The following is an 18425-nucleotide window of genomic DNA, read 5'->3' as shown; positions in this document are numbered from 1 at the left end:
AAATATAATATCAAGGTGATTGTGTTCTCCTCAGACTACTCAGAGTGTTCTGTAAGTAAAACCTGCAATTGGCAATTTATCAGATAGAAAAATAAAAGCCACATTTGGTTTCTCCCTACACTTAAAAATGACCACGTGCAGTCTCTGAAGCAGACCAATCTTTTTAACAAGGTCATGAATATCAGCCTGGAGGCGGAGGGAGGGAAACAAAACCACCCTGCACATGTTTTCCTTCTCCGCCGCTTTCTTACCGATGTTTTGCTCACTTTCTAAGCAAAGAGGAAGCCTCTCCTGTTCCCGTAACCCTGTGTTTATCCACATTCCAGCGGCCAGCGGTGCTTACAGCCTTGAGGAGCTCTCCAAGGGCAGAAAATCAGACCTTGCTGCACATTAAGATTGAGACACGGCCAGTTCTGTGTGGGAATAAGGTGGAAGCCGTGAGAGCAGAAAAGATAGAGGCAGTAGGTGGTGGGACACCATGAAATCTTTTGAAAGCATCGCTCCTGCTGGCTGGGACAAAAAGCACAGCACACCCTTCGCCTAGTGAAAGGACTGGAAAACGCTCTTTAGGAGGCACAGCCTTAAGAGCCTGAACAAATACCCCCAGACGTCCCTGGGGACAAAGCAGCCCAATTTGATCAATACAGCGGCATTATTAACACTGCGATACCTTGCACGTGGCCAGTCATATGTTCTGGGCTCTGCCGAGCGTGGGGGAAGGGGTGCAAACTCCTGCAGCAGCTCACAGGGGAGCCGTCTCTCCATATCCTCAGGCTGCACAAAGAATCTCTTCCCCGTTCCCATGCAAGCTGCTTTTTTGGGAGAGCTCTGCTTCAGTAGTATTGATCAAGCTCAGGTGGAAACCCATAAATATCGTGTGCATTATGTGCTGTTTTTTTTTGTTTTGTTTTGTTTTTTGAAGAGATTTTGCTTTTAATTGCTTTAGGATCTCTGCCTTCAGGCTTTCTTTCTGCAGCCGTGAAGCCCCTTCCTTTGTGGGCTGGGGACAGGCACATAAATGCAGGCAGTTAACAATAATGTGACTGCAGAAGGTGGGACTTTATGAATAGCAAATCTTGTAAAAATATTACGAGGATTAGGGGTTGAGCTAAGTGCGTTTGGATTCACACAGGGATGGTAGTAAAAGGGTGTGTGTGTGTATATATATATATTGCTGCTGCTGCCAAGGCCCGGTCAGAGCCGTGGCCCTTCTGTTTGGCTCCTCGCAAACAGAGTTTACAGACAATCCCGGCGAGTAGCTCAGGAATTGGCAGGAGAACGGAAGGGGAAGAAAAACAGTCCTAGCTAATCATCTGCTTAACCACGGCCAGCACATGTGAGGCTCTTGTCAAAGCCGGGCCCTGCGCCTGCCGCGTGAGGAGCCTGCGTTTTGCCCCACACCGCCCCAGGTGATGCATGGAGGACCAGAAATAGCCTTTAAAGCCAGGAGAAAGGCCCTCTTGCCCACGGAAGGAAGGTTTCATCTACTGCTGGAAAGAAAAACCACCCCAGAACTGCTGCATCTGCACCAGACGTCCTTCTCTGGCACTCAACTTGGACATAGTATTAAAAAAAAAAAAGGAGGTAGGTGAACAACAGACTCTCTCCCCCTCCATAGGGAAGAAATCCTGCCACGATTCCTCTCTGCCACCTCTCCAACACAAAAGCACGAAGACCAAAGCCAAATCCTGCAGAAGGAAGGTGAAATGCTGAGCCTGAGCACCCTGTGCTGTCTCCACACTGTGTTTACCGAGCTCCTCTCACCAGAGAAGTGCGGTGCTGCTCCAGAGCTGCTGGCACCGAGTTCTTGCAGAAAGGGGTGCTGTAAAAGTGTCTAGACAGACTAAAATTAAAAAGAACAAATTATATGACACTGCCCACTGTCTGCAAACCAGGGCCAGATTCTCAGAGGGAGGAGTAAATCGCTAGTGCTGTAATCATAGCTAGTGGAGTTATCTGCATTTACGCTACGCGAGGATCTGGCCCAGAAAAATACTCCTGTCAAATCTGCAGCCAAAAATTCCTCTGCTAGACCACATTCCACCAGCTAAACTGCCAGGGAAGACAATTGCAAAAAGAATTTAATTAAAATGGAGATCAGGGAACGGGTATCCTTTTCAGGCTCTGCTCTCGGCTCCCTCTCTGTGACAACTGAGCACTGGGGTGTCCCAAATTCCCAGCCTGCAAAACGGGCACGCTACAGCTCCCTGTTCTCCATGGGCAGTGGCTGTAAGGCATCCTATTTGTCCAAAGCTCGGCCATCACATCAAACATCTGAATGCTCTAAAACGCTGGGTGTTGGATGAAAATGTACGCATTTTGCGCTGCTGAAACAGCTCTGTCACTGCTCTTGGAAAATCTGAGCCTCAAAAAGGCAACTTTGCAAGACTTGCAAGACTGCAGGTGTCAGGTCTGTGACTCACCAGGGTACTGCTAGCGAATTTTGCTGCCCCAGACTACACAAATCCACTGGCACAGTGGTTAAAGTAGAAAGTCCCTCCTCACTGTTGGTGCCTAGTACTGAAATAAAGGTACGCACAAGGAGTAGCGCTTTACCACTGTTTTCTAGTTCATATTTTATCTCTGAACTTAGACTTTTGTATTGATTAGTGCCTGGATGGAGAGTGGGTTTTCTGCATATCCCTCTGCTTTCAGCTCCACCAAGAAGCTATTAAATTGAAGAATACACCCACGGTGTGGACCACTGAGTGCAATCACGCCGTAAGGATGATGCTATGTGGTACCTCATTGTAGCAGGTCCTTCCTTCATTTTTACTCCTTAATTTTTGGTAAAACATTTAGCTTTCTACATGCTGGTCTGCAAGAACATCTGCAACAGCACACTGTTCAGAACACATTTCTTTATAGTCCTTGTGCTCCACACAAACATCCCTAAAAGATGCTCACAACAGGACCTCTGCACTGTTCATGGAAGTGCTTGCTACCACATCTGCGCTTGAGAAAGCTGCTAATTCCCATACATGACTAGAGACCCAGTTTTGTACACCTGGTATGTGCGCTTCTGGAAAGAAAAAAATGGTTACTACCCCGCAGGATTTTATTTGTTTGGCCAGCCTAGCAGCAGCATTGATTATGATGTTATTTTGTATTGCCTGAAGCTCTTCAAGGACAATCTCTCTTAAAGGCTTGCTGGATATAGAGGAGAAAGACGACAGTTTTTGTAAACAGTTTTCACAGAGGCAAAACCCAGCATAAACCAGCACAGCTCTGCCGCCCTCAACCAGCTGTGCAGCTCATTACTATTTAGTGAGGCCCCACTATTTTGTTACAACCCCAGCAGACACCGCATGGGGCAAGCAGCTTTCCTCCTGCGCAGGAAGGAAAGGGGACGACGCATCTTCCGAAACACCGGAGACTATTCCTTTGCAAGCCTCCTCCTGCAAACAGCCCAAGCTTCCTCAAAGGAACGGCGATGGTTAAAGGCAGCAAGGCAGACAAGCAGAGCAGGAGGCTGCAGCGTGCGGGCTGACCAGCCAAACTCACACCAAGTCCCGCAGTTCACAGCAGGGAACTCCTGCCCCCAGCTCCAGAGGCTCCTCTGCCTTACGCTAGTGGCTTCCTCAAATCCTCCTGCAAGGCAGTGGGGCCAGGATATACCGGTCCTGCCCCTCTTGGGCCTGGTCCAGAACCCGCTTGGATCCCGGGGAATTATTTCCATCGCTTCCAGCAGCCTTGGGACGCCGCCGAGCTGCCTGCCCAGCACTGACTCAGCAACGCGGCCGCAGGGAGAGGTGGAAACGGTGCCGGGGCTGCTCCAGGCTCCCGTGTTGCAGGCTTTGGGGCGGTGCAGTGAGCCCGGGGAAATGCTGGAATGGTTCTTAGTGGTAAACAGAGCCCAGAAACATATCCATGGCTTCGCAGGGCTAGCCCACATCAACGGCCAGCAGGATTTATGCTCCCGATGGCACCTTCCAAGCCCCCTGGGCGTTGACCCCAGCATCATTCCTCTGCTGCGGGATCTGCATGAGGGTGCTGAAGGGAAGGGCAGAGGTGTGCTGGGTGGGCATGGAAATTCAAGGTGCTGTTTCAGATGAGCTGTGATGAAGAAAAACTTTGGTGTTCGACAGCCAGCAGCACATGGATGCTGTTTTCTGAACAAAGGACAGCAACTCACAGCAACCCTACTCTTCCCATCACTACTATCACCATGCAATTTTCAGCCCCGTGGCTGTATTTGTTTTTAGACTCCTCAAATGCTGAGGGTTTCCACTACCTGCTGTCAGCAGCCAGCTGATTCTGAATCAGCTACCATCACATCAAATCATCAGCGCCGTTCTGACTTCATCCCACTTAAATTCTGATCTGTTTCCTTAAGCAAACAAACAAAAACTTGGCCTCGTTTTTTTGTTTCCGTTTACTTTGATGGATTACAGTCCCCAGTATAAAAACATGCTTAATAAAAACAAATCAGAAAACTAAGGAAACTGATAAAAAGCTTTCATTGTGAAGAAAAGCAGGGAAAAGGGCTTAAGGAGTAAATGCTAAAGTTTTCTTGTCATGCCAGCAGAGAGAGGCAGTATATAAAGGAACCCACACAGGGGCAGGAAATAAATCCTTGAGACTGAATTCGAAGAAAGACAAATTAATGCATTTATGGAAAAATAGCAACACAGCATGCACACTAAATACAAAGCAGAGATCCAGTCAGGCTGAAAAGAGACCTTGCGCAGATAAAACAGAGAGAAGACCACTGTGGTTTTGGGGATACATTCTTAGCATCTGATATATAGGAAAACTGGAGGAAACACGAAGATGGAAAGTATGACAAAATTGAAAGGGACACGCACATTTGTTCCTATTTATCACGTCGGCTCCACAGTCAGTATTATAATCTCCAGTCAATGAGCAGGGGTCTCGTTTCACAGTTAGATACAAATTCTTGAAAGAGTTAATAAAGATGGGAAAAAGCATCACATTACACAGCTATGAATTGGATAAACTCAAAGCCATGGAGGTCCTCATAAAAAACAAGAGACAATACAGGAGTGTGAGGAATTAGACTCAGGTAAGAAAAAAACAAACAAGCTTTTAGATATTCTTCCCCTCAATGAGGCTTTAGCACATGCTTTCAAGGCTTCCAGGGCCTCGTGCTAGGTGGATTTCCAATGAGAGCAGAAGGCTCCACTGAGGCATACAGTGAGAAATGGCACCTGGGCAAAAGAATTTGATGATCTTACAGCATTTTTTTTTCTGTGCTAATTTCTGAATTAGCAATTTCTGAATTAGCAGAACTGCTAATTAGCAATTCAGAAATTCAGACATTAGCACCGGACCAGATCTGCTTATATGCACAGTTTATTGTTGCTGGATGAAGGCAGTGGCAGAAAATGCCTTTTCATCATGTGCACCCTGCTCTCAAACCTCATTTGCCTTTGGAATGAGGCAGTCACATCCCGCTGCTGAACACAGGCTCTCCTGCGACCCTTCTCAACCTCGGAGGCCACGCTGCAGTCAGCCTCCGGCCCAGAGGCTGTCCATGACACGACACAAGATGACACAGCTTTGCTTCAGATTCCAGCCAGCCAGGAGGAAGCCGCCAACTCCACAAACCCGGCCTCTCCTCCGACCTGGCACAGAGCACGTGCACGATGGGTGCTGGAAATGGGCACACACGGGGCCTTCCTTCAGCCCAGACTCACGTTTACAAAAAGGCATCGAAGTGGATTTACTTACAGAAGCTGATTTTAAGGTCAAAAAGACCATTCTGCTCATTTAGCTGATCCCTGGAAGAAACTGCCCATGGAATTGCACAAAATGCTCCTCCAGATGCTCATTTACACCCGCTTTCAAGTTGGTTTCCACTGCTGAATATGAGAGCCTGAGGGCAAATTGGAGCAGGATCCTTCTGTCTTCCCATGCACTGAGACTGCTCGGAGACCTCTCTCATCTGTCTTCGTTTCACAGGCGGGTGGGTATCCGCTGTCCTGGGGGAAGCAGTGCCCACACTACCTTGCAGCGTTGCACAGAGCACGTTTAGAGCTTAGAAACATCTCTTCCCTTCCCACCCCCACGTTTTCTTCATTTGAAAAACCAAAGCAAACAAACCATGCTACATCCTTTGTTTTATAGGGAGCCACTCAAGACCTCCCACTCTTTTCATGGAAAGAAAATTTATTTCCGGTAGAGTTTCCATTATTTATTAGCTGAAGGTGGGGGGAGAAACGGTATTTATAGGATGCCTCAGGCCATGCTCACTACAAAACAGAACTAAGCCGGTGTGGTCAGAGCACGATTTAGCGTCCTATTGCGCAACAGTTTAAAAAATGCACCCTCTCGTTACGGCACTTGAGACCATCTCCTCCCCTGACACCGCTGGAAGCACATTTATGAGAGCCATAGAGCAGCAATATTGTTTTAATCAAATCATTAAAATGGGCGTGCTGGTTTTTGCCCACATCCTGGTATTTGTTCCACATCCTGACAATATTTGGGATTTGTATAGACCATTCTCCTCTAAGGTGTCAAGTGACTTTGTAGACACTGGGCCAGCACAAATCTGCGTACCACCACTGGGACTTTGGCTGATCTGCATCAGTCTGCATCAGCCCAGGAGCTGACTCACCGACTGCTCTGCACTTCCCTGAGTGATGGGGATGCTATTCTGCCCTTTTACAGAGAGAAAAACCAGTTCAGAAATGGATGTCAAAGGTTTCCTTGGTCTTCTCCACTTAAACATAAAGAAATGGAAAGGAGAAAGAAACTCCCATTTATCACAATAGTACATCTGACGAGAGACAAAGATTGCTCAAACAAAATGCCAAATTTCAGGGCCTTGCAGCTGATCTAACTCTCACTACATGGATATAATCCATGCGAGGCAGTCCCAGTAAAGAGGAATCTTCAACCTCCTCTCGGAGGGTAACCACTCAGTGTCCTGTTGAACAGGCACTCAACTCCCAGACGATTAGGTTTTCCTACGATATGTAGGTGGAAATCACCCTAGGCTGTGCTTACACTACACCAGGTGACAGCCACTTACTCTAAAATTCTCAAACTTGCAACAGAAGCACCTTACAATCCCTTTCACCGGGTCATGTCAGCACTCCACAATCTACAGCAATCTACCTCTTCTTTCAATAGCAGAGACCTCTGGCACTGTAAGTGCCTCCTTCCTCTGGTCTGACCAGATGGAAACCCCTTCCTCCCAATATTTGACTGCAACCCCCCCGCTTTCATGTGTTTCTGAAAGCCACAACACTCAGAGGCTTCTGGTTACATCAGAAGTGCCTTTCTCAACACCAAACGCAAGCTTCTGTTTTCCTTGATCGTGCAGGAAAGCCTACAAACATGCTATTATACTATCCCAAAATAGCACAAACCAAAACCAAATAAAAACAACATGCACCTTGCCTGATGTACAGCAGCTCTCAGATGTTCACAACTATTTGGAGGTGCTGGCACAGTTTATGAACAGCTGGGGGAGGGCTGTCTGTGGCTAGGAGAGCATCTCTGACGGAGACGGAAAAGAGCTATTCTGCCCAAACTGGTTGTAATCTCCGTCAGTCAGTCCACTGCCCTTGTTTCTCCCTTATTATTTTAAAATGCAGACAATTTTAAAAATAAAAGCTAGAGACACTGAAATTCCTCCCCATCTGATCTAGTCACTAATGAGGGAGGTTTCTTTTCACTAGCACAGATTTTCCATTGAGCAGCAAATGCAGCCTCTCCACTGTCCACGTGTCGGAAACAAAGCCACTTCTGGCCTGATGCTTTCCATATGAAACACCAGGTCCCATCTTTCTTCTCCCTTCTCCCTTCCTCCCTTTCATACTTTATTACTCACACAGCAGCTGTAGTAGCTTGCAGATGAGTGGAATGTTTCCTTCAGAGCAGCATAAATTTTCCAGACTGACATGGGAAGCCAAAAGAAAAGGAAAAAAAAAAAAAAAAACCACACCCAAACCAGGATTATGAAGGATTATTTTCACTAGTTCAAAGCAGGCAGCGAGCTCTGCGTGGCTGTCACCCTTTAAAGCACTGTGCACCCACAGGTAAAGACAAAAGCCCCCGAGCCGCCCACCTCACCCTGCACCCTGGGACATGAGGCACCTCAGAGCCAGACATGGACCAGAGGTGTCAAGGCAGGGCGAGCACAGATTCCTCACCAACAAGATGCACAGCACCTCGCCAGCAGTGTTTGTGAGCGGTCCTGGACAAGCGGAGCCAAGGAGGGCGAAAAGTGACCAGCAGCTGTGAGGAGCCGATGGAGGCACGTGAATGCACCACTCATGCATCTCCTGCACCTGCACGCCTCACCAGACTTGCATGGGGAGGGAGAGCAGCCCCCAGGTTACAGACCAGAAGTGGTCAGACATTGCTTACAGCACCACGAGGTGCTGTGGCCGCAGTGCTCACAAGATGACAGTCACAGGTTGTAACGAGTCTAGGTACCTTTTACTAGCCAAACTGATACTAGCTGGGGAAAATTAATCAAGCTTTAGGGACGCAGGACAACAAAGGCAAAGGTGCTAGTCAAACCAAGTCTCTCACACCACAAACAAGGCCTGGCCCTGAGGGAAGCCTCTAGAAAACAGACCCAGTTGAAACATTTCTACTAAACAATCTCCAGTCAAAAAAAAACAAAACAAAACAAAAAATAATTTTTGTTTAATCTAAAGTGTTTTATTGGAATGTATTGATTTTGAAGCACCACACAATCAGCTAAAGTTTCACACACCCAAGATGTAATCTAGAAAGACAGACCTGAATTAAGCAGGAAAGCGATCCCAACCTGGGTTTCTCACAGCACACCTAGGAGCTGTGATGTGTCCAATGCCCATTTTGAGTGTAAAAAGCAGGCAGACAGGAGCAGCTCTCTCCTCTTCCGCTCTTCCACTTACTGAACACTTTCACTGTGGCCTTTGCTCACTGGAACCTTTGTTTTCCACCCAGCCCTGGTGGAGAATAACAGTAGGCAATTAAAGGCAGGCCCCTACTTCACCCCCAGCAGCACAAAGCGACTCGGCGCGATGCCGCTTCCCCTCCTGGGCTGGCGTTAAGACAAGTCAGCAAGGGGGACAAATTGCAAACGCTTGCAAACCCAAGAGCTCTCCTTATGCTTGAAAACGAGGTTTGCCCATTGAAAAATCAGGATTAAAACCAAATGCCTAGCAGCGTAGTAGCCTATTAGTAGTGAAAGCATTTTTCAAATCTAATTTACTTGTCATGCTGCATGCCTTTTCCTCACTGCGCAGTCCAAACAGTTGCTCCCACTTCGCTTTATTTCAGATGCACGGGAAGAATGCTGCAGTGCAAGAGCTGCACAGACAGCAGGTGGGCAAGATGATCCTGTCCAAAAAATGCAAACCCTGCTTATGCCTTGTTTTGTTTCTTTTAATTATATAGATGGAGGTAATTCCACTGATTGCAGTTTCTGTCAGAACATGTTGATTTACAAACCTTCATCACAGTCAAATGCCAACCCTTTGCCACGTCCCTTTAAAACTGACCTTGGGAGGCTGCAGATTTAAGGGCAGGATTTGTAAATCAGGACACTAATTGGAACCTCGCAGAAAAGCCTCTCACAAGCCGGTGTCCTTCTCCTTTGTGTGCCCCTCCGTCAATCACATTGTCTCCCAGGCTCACCTCTGTCACCGGCTATTTCTCTACCCCTTGCCGAGCAGGAGCTGCTGACACCCCCCGTATGATTTAAGCCCTAGCTTTGCACGCAGGTCCACAACGCTGGGAAATAACCAACAGGATTAGGACGTGTCAGACACGGTCTATAAGCCCCGTGTTCAAAACCATTATGACACTTAAATGCGTACGTCTGCAGGACCTTCAGCAAGCATTAATACGCCGTTTATGCTTAAGTGACTCAGACTCTTTAGTGTACATTGTAAAGTATACTGCATGCATCTTAATGGTTCTCTAAACAACAACACGTGTGAGGAATACACAGCTGCGCTGAGCGGAATCGCCCTGGATTGGAAAGGATCCTTCATGTGTGAGAACAAAGAGAGAGAGGGTACCTGCTTGGAAACAATTAAGAGCATCAGAGCACTCTGCCAACACAGTAAAAACCATTAAAAATAAATAAATCCTGGACTTCCTGACTGAGTTTTCTACACCCGGTTTGACCCATTTTCTATAAACTTAGAGATGGGGTCAAAGTTGTGCTACACACAGGCTGTCTCAAAGGCAAGGCAGACCTCAGGGAAGGGGTTCAAGCTCAACTTTCGGCTCTTTATTTTCATTATTTCACACAGCCGACCCTGTACCCGTGGAGGGCACCCAGCATGGGAGCCGTCCTGCACTTTCAGGGCCTGCCCCACGACCCGGGCCTGGGGCACTGCCTGTCCCCTGCCCTCAGCCCCGAGCCCCCGACACCGATCCTCACAGCACCAGCAGGCAAAGGGAAGAGCTACCCGCCGATCCCGTGACTGAAGAGCCGCGAAGGAAAGGCTTGGAAAGGTCCTGATGCGATCCAAGCTGTCTCACTGCCCTGGAGCACAAAGGCTGAGGCGATTTCGTCACAGCAGGGAAGGGAGACGTGGCCCCTGCTGCGCCAGGCAGCCCCGTCCTCACCAGATGCTGCCAGGCCAGGGGTGCAAACACGGCCCGGCTGGCACAGGGCCGAGCGGGCTCCTTCTGACACGTGCACACATCTCCCTACCCGAGCCAGCTCTCCAGCTGATACAATAGCAGCACTTTCTTAATGCTGCTGGAATCAAGTAACTGCTGGAAAGCCTGTCTTTTTGTTTTTTAAGAGTAAAAACACAATTTTTGAACTCAAAGTGGCAATGCTAGGAAGGAGACACAGCCGAAAGAGTACCAAACTCAGGCACTCAAACACACGTACTGCCTATCAAGACTGACGTCAAGAGAAGAAAACTTGGCTGGTCTCAAATACATCTGGGGAATATACCTTTTTAAGATCTATGCTCCAAACCTGTTCTCTACCCAGCAACTTTTAGGAGGAAGGGAGGTTCTTTCCCTGGCGGGTTTGTTTTGTTTGTTTGCTGCAGAATCAGCTGAGGCCGGCAGTACAAGTGAATCCAGACTCGTCTGGACCATGTCAGCAGCAGTCACGCACAGTACAAAGAGGACCTGTGCGGAGGGGGAATTCATAGATGACCTATTGCTATGACTTGAGCCTGAAAGAAACCACAGAAATGGGCACTCACAGCTCGTGAGCAATGCTGGGAGTTTGGAAGTAGTGGGGTGTTGTAGATGAATACGTATGAGAACAGGCAGGAGGCACCTGAGAGTCTAGAGAAACTGAGAAGAAAATAAGAGTGACTTAGCACCACTCTTGAAAACACTTTATTAACACTCCAGAATTCAGCTTTACCATCAAATAGAAAAACTCCCACCAATTACAATACCCACAAATGATTTTTATGACATTTTGAGTGTGGTGATCAATATCCTCCAGTGTTTTTTCCCCTCTGAAGGATGTGACGAACTTGGTGTGAGGTATACTATTACACTTAACACACTGTACGCCAGTGCTGCTCAGCCAGTGAGCAAACCCCCTTTGTTTTATAAGAACAATTGCAATCACGGTTGTGCACGTGCAGCTACAGAGTCAAACAGCTTCCTTCTTGCTTCCCTACAATGTGTCCCAATGCAGAATGGAGATGATGCTTCTCAGTGGAAAGTCATTCGGAAAAGCCTCAAAAATATGACAATATCCAGAAAAAATAAAAATAAAAAAAAATGTCCCCCACCCTGGAAAGCTTAAGTGTGAAATTACTGCATTGAATTACTGAAGACCTTCTGCCATTTCCATGTGGAAGTATTGCATTGCAGACTCGCTATATATCACAATTTTTATGTAACCTACTCAAGTCTATGCACTGCCTATTTAATAGGACATAAAGACATGGGTGGGCTGGGGGCTGTGAAGGTTAAAGCATCCCAAACAAATAAAAGAAGGCATTTTCTAGTTAATATCCACAGTATGATTGTGCATTGCTGAAAACTATGTACCCTATTTCAAAAGCACCTGCCACACACAGAAGCCACACACAAAATCAGCTGTTTAACATTTACAACATGGATTGCAGGGCTCCACACTTTCACAACACCAAGAACTAATCATTTCTAACAGACTCTGCAATTAAGGAATCGCAAAACAATACAGGCTGCAGTTTCCAGTTTGACTTTCTCTTTCTCCATCTCCTTCTATAGTGTGAAAAGAGCTTGCTTTCAGCACATGGAGCAAGTGGAGAGCCTGCACGGATAAATGGACTGGTGCTCAGAGTCTGAAATACACTGCAGTACACATGTGGCTGTTCTTGGAAGTCAACCATTTCTGCAAGTTATTCTCAAGAGGCATGATGTACTATAAGCACTTAAGAAATGTGTTACACTGTGACTGGAACCAAGATGAAATAGCAATATTAAAAGAGATGGTTTAGTTTATGTAGTGGCCAACTATGCCATTAAACTAGAACAATGGAGGCGATGGGCAGGCAGGAATGTTCTCCAGTGTGATTTATGCCTTTCCAGTAGCAGTGGAAATTTTTCCTATAGGCCTGAAAATGACGTTGTCTCCCAAATAGAAGTCAGCGTTGAGATGTAAGGGTTCTACCAGACCAGTCTCCCTGGGATACTCTGCTCTCACACGGCACAGGGACCTCAGAGCCCTTTGCCAGGATGGGTCATTTCAGCCTCCCGGCCCCACAAAGACCATGCCTCTGTAGTGTTGTTCTCAGTCATTTCAGAACAGGGTAAAATGAGGCCTGAAGACCTAATTAAAAATACACAAAGGTTCTACCACAGAGTCAAGGGCAAAACAAAGGTTTCCTTGATCCCGTGCTTTACAGGAAATGCACATCTCCCTTAGAAGGATCATGGCTTGCTGCAGCTGAGAGCAACTGAGTCAGCCAAGGCAGGAGGAAATGTTATCGGGCAGTGGTTATCAAGCAAACAATACAAGGCTATTCCCACCAGTAAGGCCTGTGACACGTGTGGGAAAGGCTGGCTGCCTTTTAGTGTAAGCCAGAGCGTGACACTTAAACCCTGCTGATTTTGTACTTCTGCTGAATCAGCTGCACTCACAGCAGCCGGGTGCATCTACCTGCTCCTGGTGCCGCTGTGCTCTGGCAACACAGGGATCGCTGTGCCAGAAGTTGCCCTATGCCCCCCCCAGAAAATGAGGAGAGCCCCCAGATGTCTCCTGATCACACCTCTGAGCACACACAGAGGACAGCAGAGGTGGGTTGAAGTGCTGCACCTAGAAGAGACAAATCTGACTACAGAAGATGCCCTCTGCTGTTGATCTTCTAATGACCCCTCACACAATGTGAGGGCCCAGCACGAGGAACAGGCTGAAGCCCCAAGCCAACCCTGTAACCACCTCCCCCAAAACCAGCCCTCGGCAGAGCCACGAGGCGCTCCCCAGCTTTGTGCTGCTCTCTCCACAGCCCACTCCCAGTCCTGGGGACACCTCGCCAGATACCTACCCCTGAGCAACGTGCGTGGGATTACAGCTCCTCACGCTGCACAGCCGCAGCCACGCAGGGGCTGGGATTTCCCCTGGGCAGGTTATAAATCACCGAGCAAGCTCACAGGGATGGAGAGCAGCGGGGACAGCGAGCAGCTCGTGTGGTTCACAGCACGGCGAGGACGGAGCGCCAGGCAGAAGCAGACAGACACTGAGACACCAGCCAGCTGGCGTGCAGCAAGTGCCGGGTTTTTCAATGCCCAGCCCACCTCTTTCTTTAATCTCTCATAGTGCCATGGCTGCACGAGGCTGCTGGAAAAGACCAAACAAAGTTCTCTCCCTCTGGATGAAGCTGTGCTGTGGACTACTCATCAGATTCTGACCTCTCCACTCCAAGACGAAACCCTCCTGACCTCCAGAGCGCTTCACCTGAAGGAGGACACTCAGAGCTGACATAGCAAAGCTAAGCTTTTGTTGCCTGAAAACCAAGCCCACCAACACGTGCTTTAAAAATAACGTGAAATGCATCATGGATTCAGTTCCAGCTTCCACTCCAGGTATTGCCACTTTTACTACGTGTACTACGTCCAGGATGGAGTGAGAGGTTTTTTGTTTGTATTTTTCTCCTGAAAAGGAAACCTACAGAAGAGATGACAATCTCTTCCTCCCCCGAATCCACTTGCGTTACACATAGCGCGGGGCTGCTCTCATGCAACTCCGGCGCTGATTGGTAAATGAGTAAATGCCAAACTTGCTCACATTTCTCTTGTAGTAGGAAGGAACAAGGGAGAGAGGATCAGCTGACCGCACGCAAGCATTTAGCAACCTGCCTGTGCTGTCAGTGCCCTCTGTGAGTGATGGCTGTTTCCCAATCGGAAACATGAGCAACTGCCCCAGCTGGGTAGTCCTCAGCCAGCAGCTACAAAAGCGTGGTCCTGACTCAGGAAAAGAGGCAGACAGACAGGACTGTGGCAACACGCTCACCCCAAGGCGCTCTCCAATTTTCAGCAAGGCAATTGCATTGTTTATGGTATCACAAGAGCCCCCAAACCGAGCGGCAGCAATTGGCACGAGCCAGCCTCTCCCCATCGAGGACGGACAGCCGGCTAGCACAACAAACTTGAGCTCACAGCCTGATGAGGAAGCCTGCTCTTGACCCACACAACTACTTCCCCCCATTTCAGAGACTCTGAAGCAATCTCCGGGGGACGCTGCTCTGATGCTGTCAGGAGCACTGCTCTGGAGCCTCCAGGGAGCTCAGGTCTTTTCATGGGAGTGGAGGCAAGACCCCTTCAAGCACCTTCACCCCGAATTAAAGCTGCTGCTTCCCTACCCCAGTGCTTCACACAGGGGTTGGCAACTGCCCTGCCAGCTGTCTTCCTGAGGGTCTCAACTGCACCCTGACAGCTCTGAGGGGTACCTTTGGGTACACACACATGCACACGTGTGTGCCCTGTGTACCCAGGTTGCTATGGTTTGCCTTAAGCAATCAAATCCCTAATACCAGGCTACGTTTGCAAGCAGTTCAGCAGACTGAAATCGGGGTCTCTGTGTCAGTGGGTCTGCCAAGCCTGCATGCTAGCACGCTCTGCGCAGCTCCCACTAGTCATCTACTGGGTCAGCTCCCCTGTTGTCTGCAAGGACGGTCCAGGCAGCAACAGGGGAAAAAATTAAACTGCAAATACAGGATGCATTATGAGACATCGGGCACTGGTTGGAAGATCTGGGGGAAAATAAGGGAAAATGTAATAAATTATTTCCAAGTTTTCCTTTTCCAACATACGTGGGGTTTAACCAGGAGAGTATTAAGTTTAAATCCTGTCAGTAAGAGCGGGCTCGGGTAGTACATTGCACTGTATAAACCAAGCTGCTGCTCTTCCACACATAAAAGAAGGCAGCAGGAGACAGAGTATCACGCACAGCACTGCCTAGAGCATGCTGGCTATGTCAACAGATTATCTCGCTTTGGACTGCCTGGGCTGTTACTAATATGCAACTGATCCAACAACAGCGATGCTATGAAATTATTTTCCTTAATGAAATTATATCAACCTCTTCAGTTTAATTAGCATGTTAGAATTATAAAAGGAAAGCAGATGTGACCACCATGGATGTGCGAGCTGAATATTAATAACAAAAAGCACCCCCACCCCCTCGGTGGAGAAAGCAAAGTTGGATCAGTCATTTCGCAGATGAAATCCCGAACGTGTTCACACCGCGGCTGTCAGTAAACCTCTCCCAGGTGTGCATGCACACACAAGGCTGGAGCCCACACAGTTTTAGCAGGGCGAACCTTTAAAGACCCAGCCACAGTCCAGCGGATGACAAAGCTACAGCCCCTGCCGAGCGCCCGTCTGCGTTTCTGCCTGCACACACACCGGCAAGGAGCACGAAATGAACGTCCCAGGCTGTCACTGGAGAACTAGCACACGTTGCCCCTGTGCTAGCCAAGCCTAACGGGAGTGCCTGCAAGACGCAGCCCCGTGGCTCCTCATCCCCAAAGTGACAGTGCCGTGGGGCCGGGCAGCGTGCTCACACATGTCATCCAGCCACACCACTGCTCTTCCCAGCCAGCATGTCTTGTTTTTCTTTTAAAAAGACACCAGTTCACAGACAGACCCCCTCTGCCAGAGCACCACAGCAGCACCCAGCTCTGCCGCTTCCCTCGGCATCCCAGCAGAGAGCTGTTCGCAGGGCTGGGCATCTGGGCACACGGTTTGTTTGTACAGCTCCTTTCTGTCACCTGCTCTTCTCCTGGGTGTTACTCGATCACTAATTGTCATTTTCACGCGTCGGTGGGGCTTGATTTCCCCTGTCAGAAGTGCCCCAGCTCTCTCTGCGCGTTAACCCTACGGAGCCTCCGAGCACGCGGGCTGGCTGGCACCAGCCTGAGGCGGCATTGTCTGGCCGCACAGCCAGCGTGCGCTGCTCCCCTCCTTCCAGAAGAAGGGAAAACATGAAAAATTAAAAAATCACTCGCCCCCTAGTCAGGGGATTCAGCCTACAGCCCTTGCTGGTGCCCCCACACACCTGCCCACCTCGTCCTGGTTTCTGGTGACAGGAACACCTGAACCCCAGACGATCCGTGCCGGTTGTCAGCACCGGCTGGAAGTGATCAGCCTGGAAAGACCAAGCAGGAAGAAAACAGTAACTAAACCCCAGCCGAAAAACGGGGTGAGGAGAGCGGTGCTCACCAAGCCAAGCCCCGGCGGCTGTCAGCGGCCCCCAGGTGCCCCTCGGGGGGGGGGGGGGGAAACCAGGCAGCTGAGGATCTGCCCACGCGGAAAAAATAATAATAATAATAATTAAAAACAAAACAAAAAAAAAAAAAAAACAAAAAAAAAAACAAAAAAACAACAACACAGCGACAAAAAAACCATCCTGACCGACCAACCCTGAACCGAGGAAGCAGAACGGAGCCGCGGCCGCAAAGGCACCGAGGATGCGAAGCGAAGCATTCACCTGCTGCCAGTTCTCCTCCAGGGACGGCAACGCGGAGAAGTAGCCGGTGTCGTGGACGAGCTGCAGCTCCTGGAAGATGCTGTAACTCGCCAGGACATCCATGCTGCCGCCGCCGAGCACGGCCCCCGCTCTCTGCCCGCCTGTGCGTGTGTTTGTGTGCTCTGCTGGGGCTGGTCGCGAGCATAAAAAAATAAAATAAAAAATAAAAATAAAAAAATAAAATAAAAGAGGAAAAGCGGCCGACGGTGGAGCCGGCGGCCCCGGGGCTTTGTTGTGTTTCGGGCACAGTTTGGGAAAATAAAAGGAAAGGGGGGGAAGGGAGAGAGGGAAGGAGGGAGGGAGGGAGGGAGGACGGGGGACCCTCAGCGCCGGGGGCCGGGCGCGCACCGAGCTCCGAGCACCCCGCGGCCGCCGCACCGGGGCTCGCGCTCGTGCCCGCCGCCGCGCAGCCCCGCGCCGCGGCCATGCGCGCTCCCGCGGCCCCCCCCCGTGTTGTCGGGAGCCCGCAGCGCCCCCCCCGGCCCCCCCCCCCCCGCGCCGCTTCCCTCAGAGGAGCAGGCCCCGCCCCCGCCGCCCCGCCCCGCCCCCGCGCGCGGCCCACTCAGGCCGCGCGTGACCATGTAAGGCAAACGGCGGGGCGGGAGGGGCGGGGCCGAGGCGCGCCTGAAGTCACTGCCGCCCAATGGCGGTGCGGGATGGCGGGGAGAGGGGCGGGGCCTGGCTTCGGATTGGGCGGCGGCGCGGCTCCCGCCTCCCGCCCGCGGCTGGCGGGGCGGCGCGCGGCGAGCTATTTTTAGGGCGCTATATAAGGGGGCGGCGGGGCGCGCGGCAGCGGCAGAGCGCGGCGGGGGCGGGCGGCGGAGGATGGCACGGGGGGCTCCGCGCCCGCCACAGCGCCCGGCCGGCTGAGGGGGCCGGGGGCGCTGCCCCCGGGGGTGCTCTGGTGGCTTCTGTGGTGTGTGGTGCTCACTGAGCTCCTGTGGTGCTGGCTCCTGGTGTTTGTACACGTGGAGGGGCCGCAGAGGATGTGAGCATCTGAAGGAGATGGGCTCAGCAATGCCATAAACCCCTTGTCTTATGTGCTGTGGTGCCACCAGCCCCATGGCCATAGCCGTGTCCTGCCACCAGGCTGCTGGTCCAGCATCACCCACCCCCATGGGGCCAGGTGTCTCCTCAGCAGATGCTGCAGGGCCATCTGGTTTCGCAGCAGTCCCTTCACGCTCTCCCTGCTCCCCATGCCCATGTCCGTGCTCCCCACTGCCTCCCCCGCAGCCCAGTGAGCGTGCCTGGCCTCAGCTGGCGCAAATTGGTGCAGTGCTGCTCCCGCACGCACGGCTCGTCCCAGGTGTCCTGCCCGGATTGATGTGAAAATATGAGGCAGCAAAACTCATCAGCGTTAATTAGTTCATGGTATGTTTTCTTTCCTGGTGATGAAGACAAATTGCCTTCTCCAAGACCGGGCCCATGTTAACAATTTTGAATGCTGCGTTTGGAGAAGGCCTCTGAGAATAAGCCTCCCGCTGCCCACGCTGTGGCTGCACCAAGCCAC

At 50.3% G+C, this 18425-nt stretch overlaps 1 protein-coding gene across 1 annotated transcript in view; it reads right to left on the bottom strand.

The window, feature by feature from the left end:
* The window catches only part of KLF7 (KLF transcription factor 7), a 54596-nt gene extending 37596 nt beyond the window's left edge, over positions 1–17000 (bottom strand). The window contains exon 1 of the mRNA XM_084288843.1: positions 16877–17000. Coding sequence (XP_084144969.1) covers positions 16877–16978 — 102 coding nt within the window. The 5' untranslated portion in view covers positions 16979–17000. The remainder of the gene's footprint in view (positions 1–16876) is intronic.
* Positions 17001–18425: the final 1425 nt, after the last annotated feature.

Source organism: Netta rufina (assembly GCF_964035555.1).
Source record: "Netta rufina genome assembly, chromosome: 6".
Taxonomy (NCBI): Eukaryota; Metazoa; Chordata; class Aves; order Anseriformes; family Anatidae; genus Netta; species Netta rufina.
The sequence above is the reverse complement of the archived record's forward strand: the minus strand, read 5'-3'. Positions and strand labels throughout refer to the sequence as shown.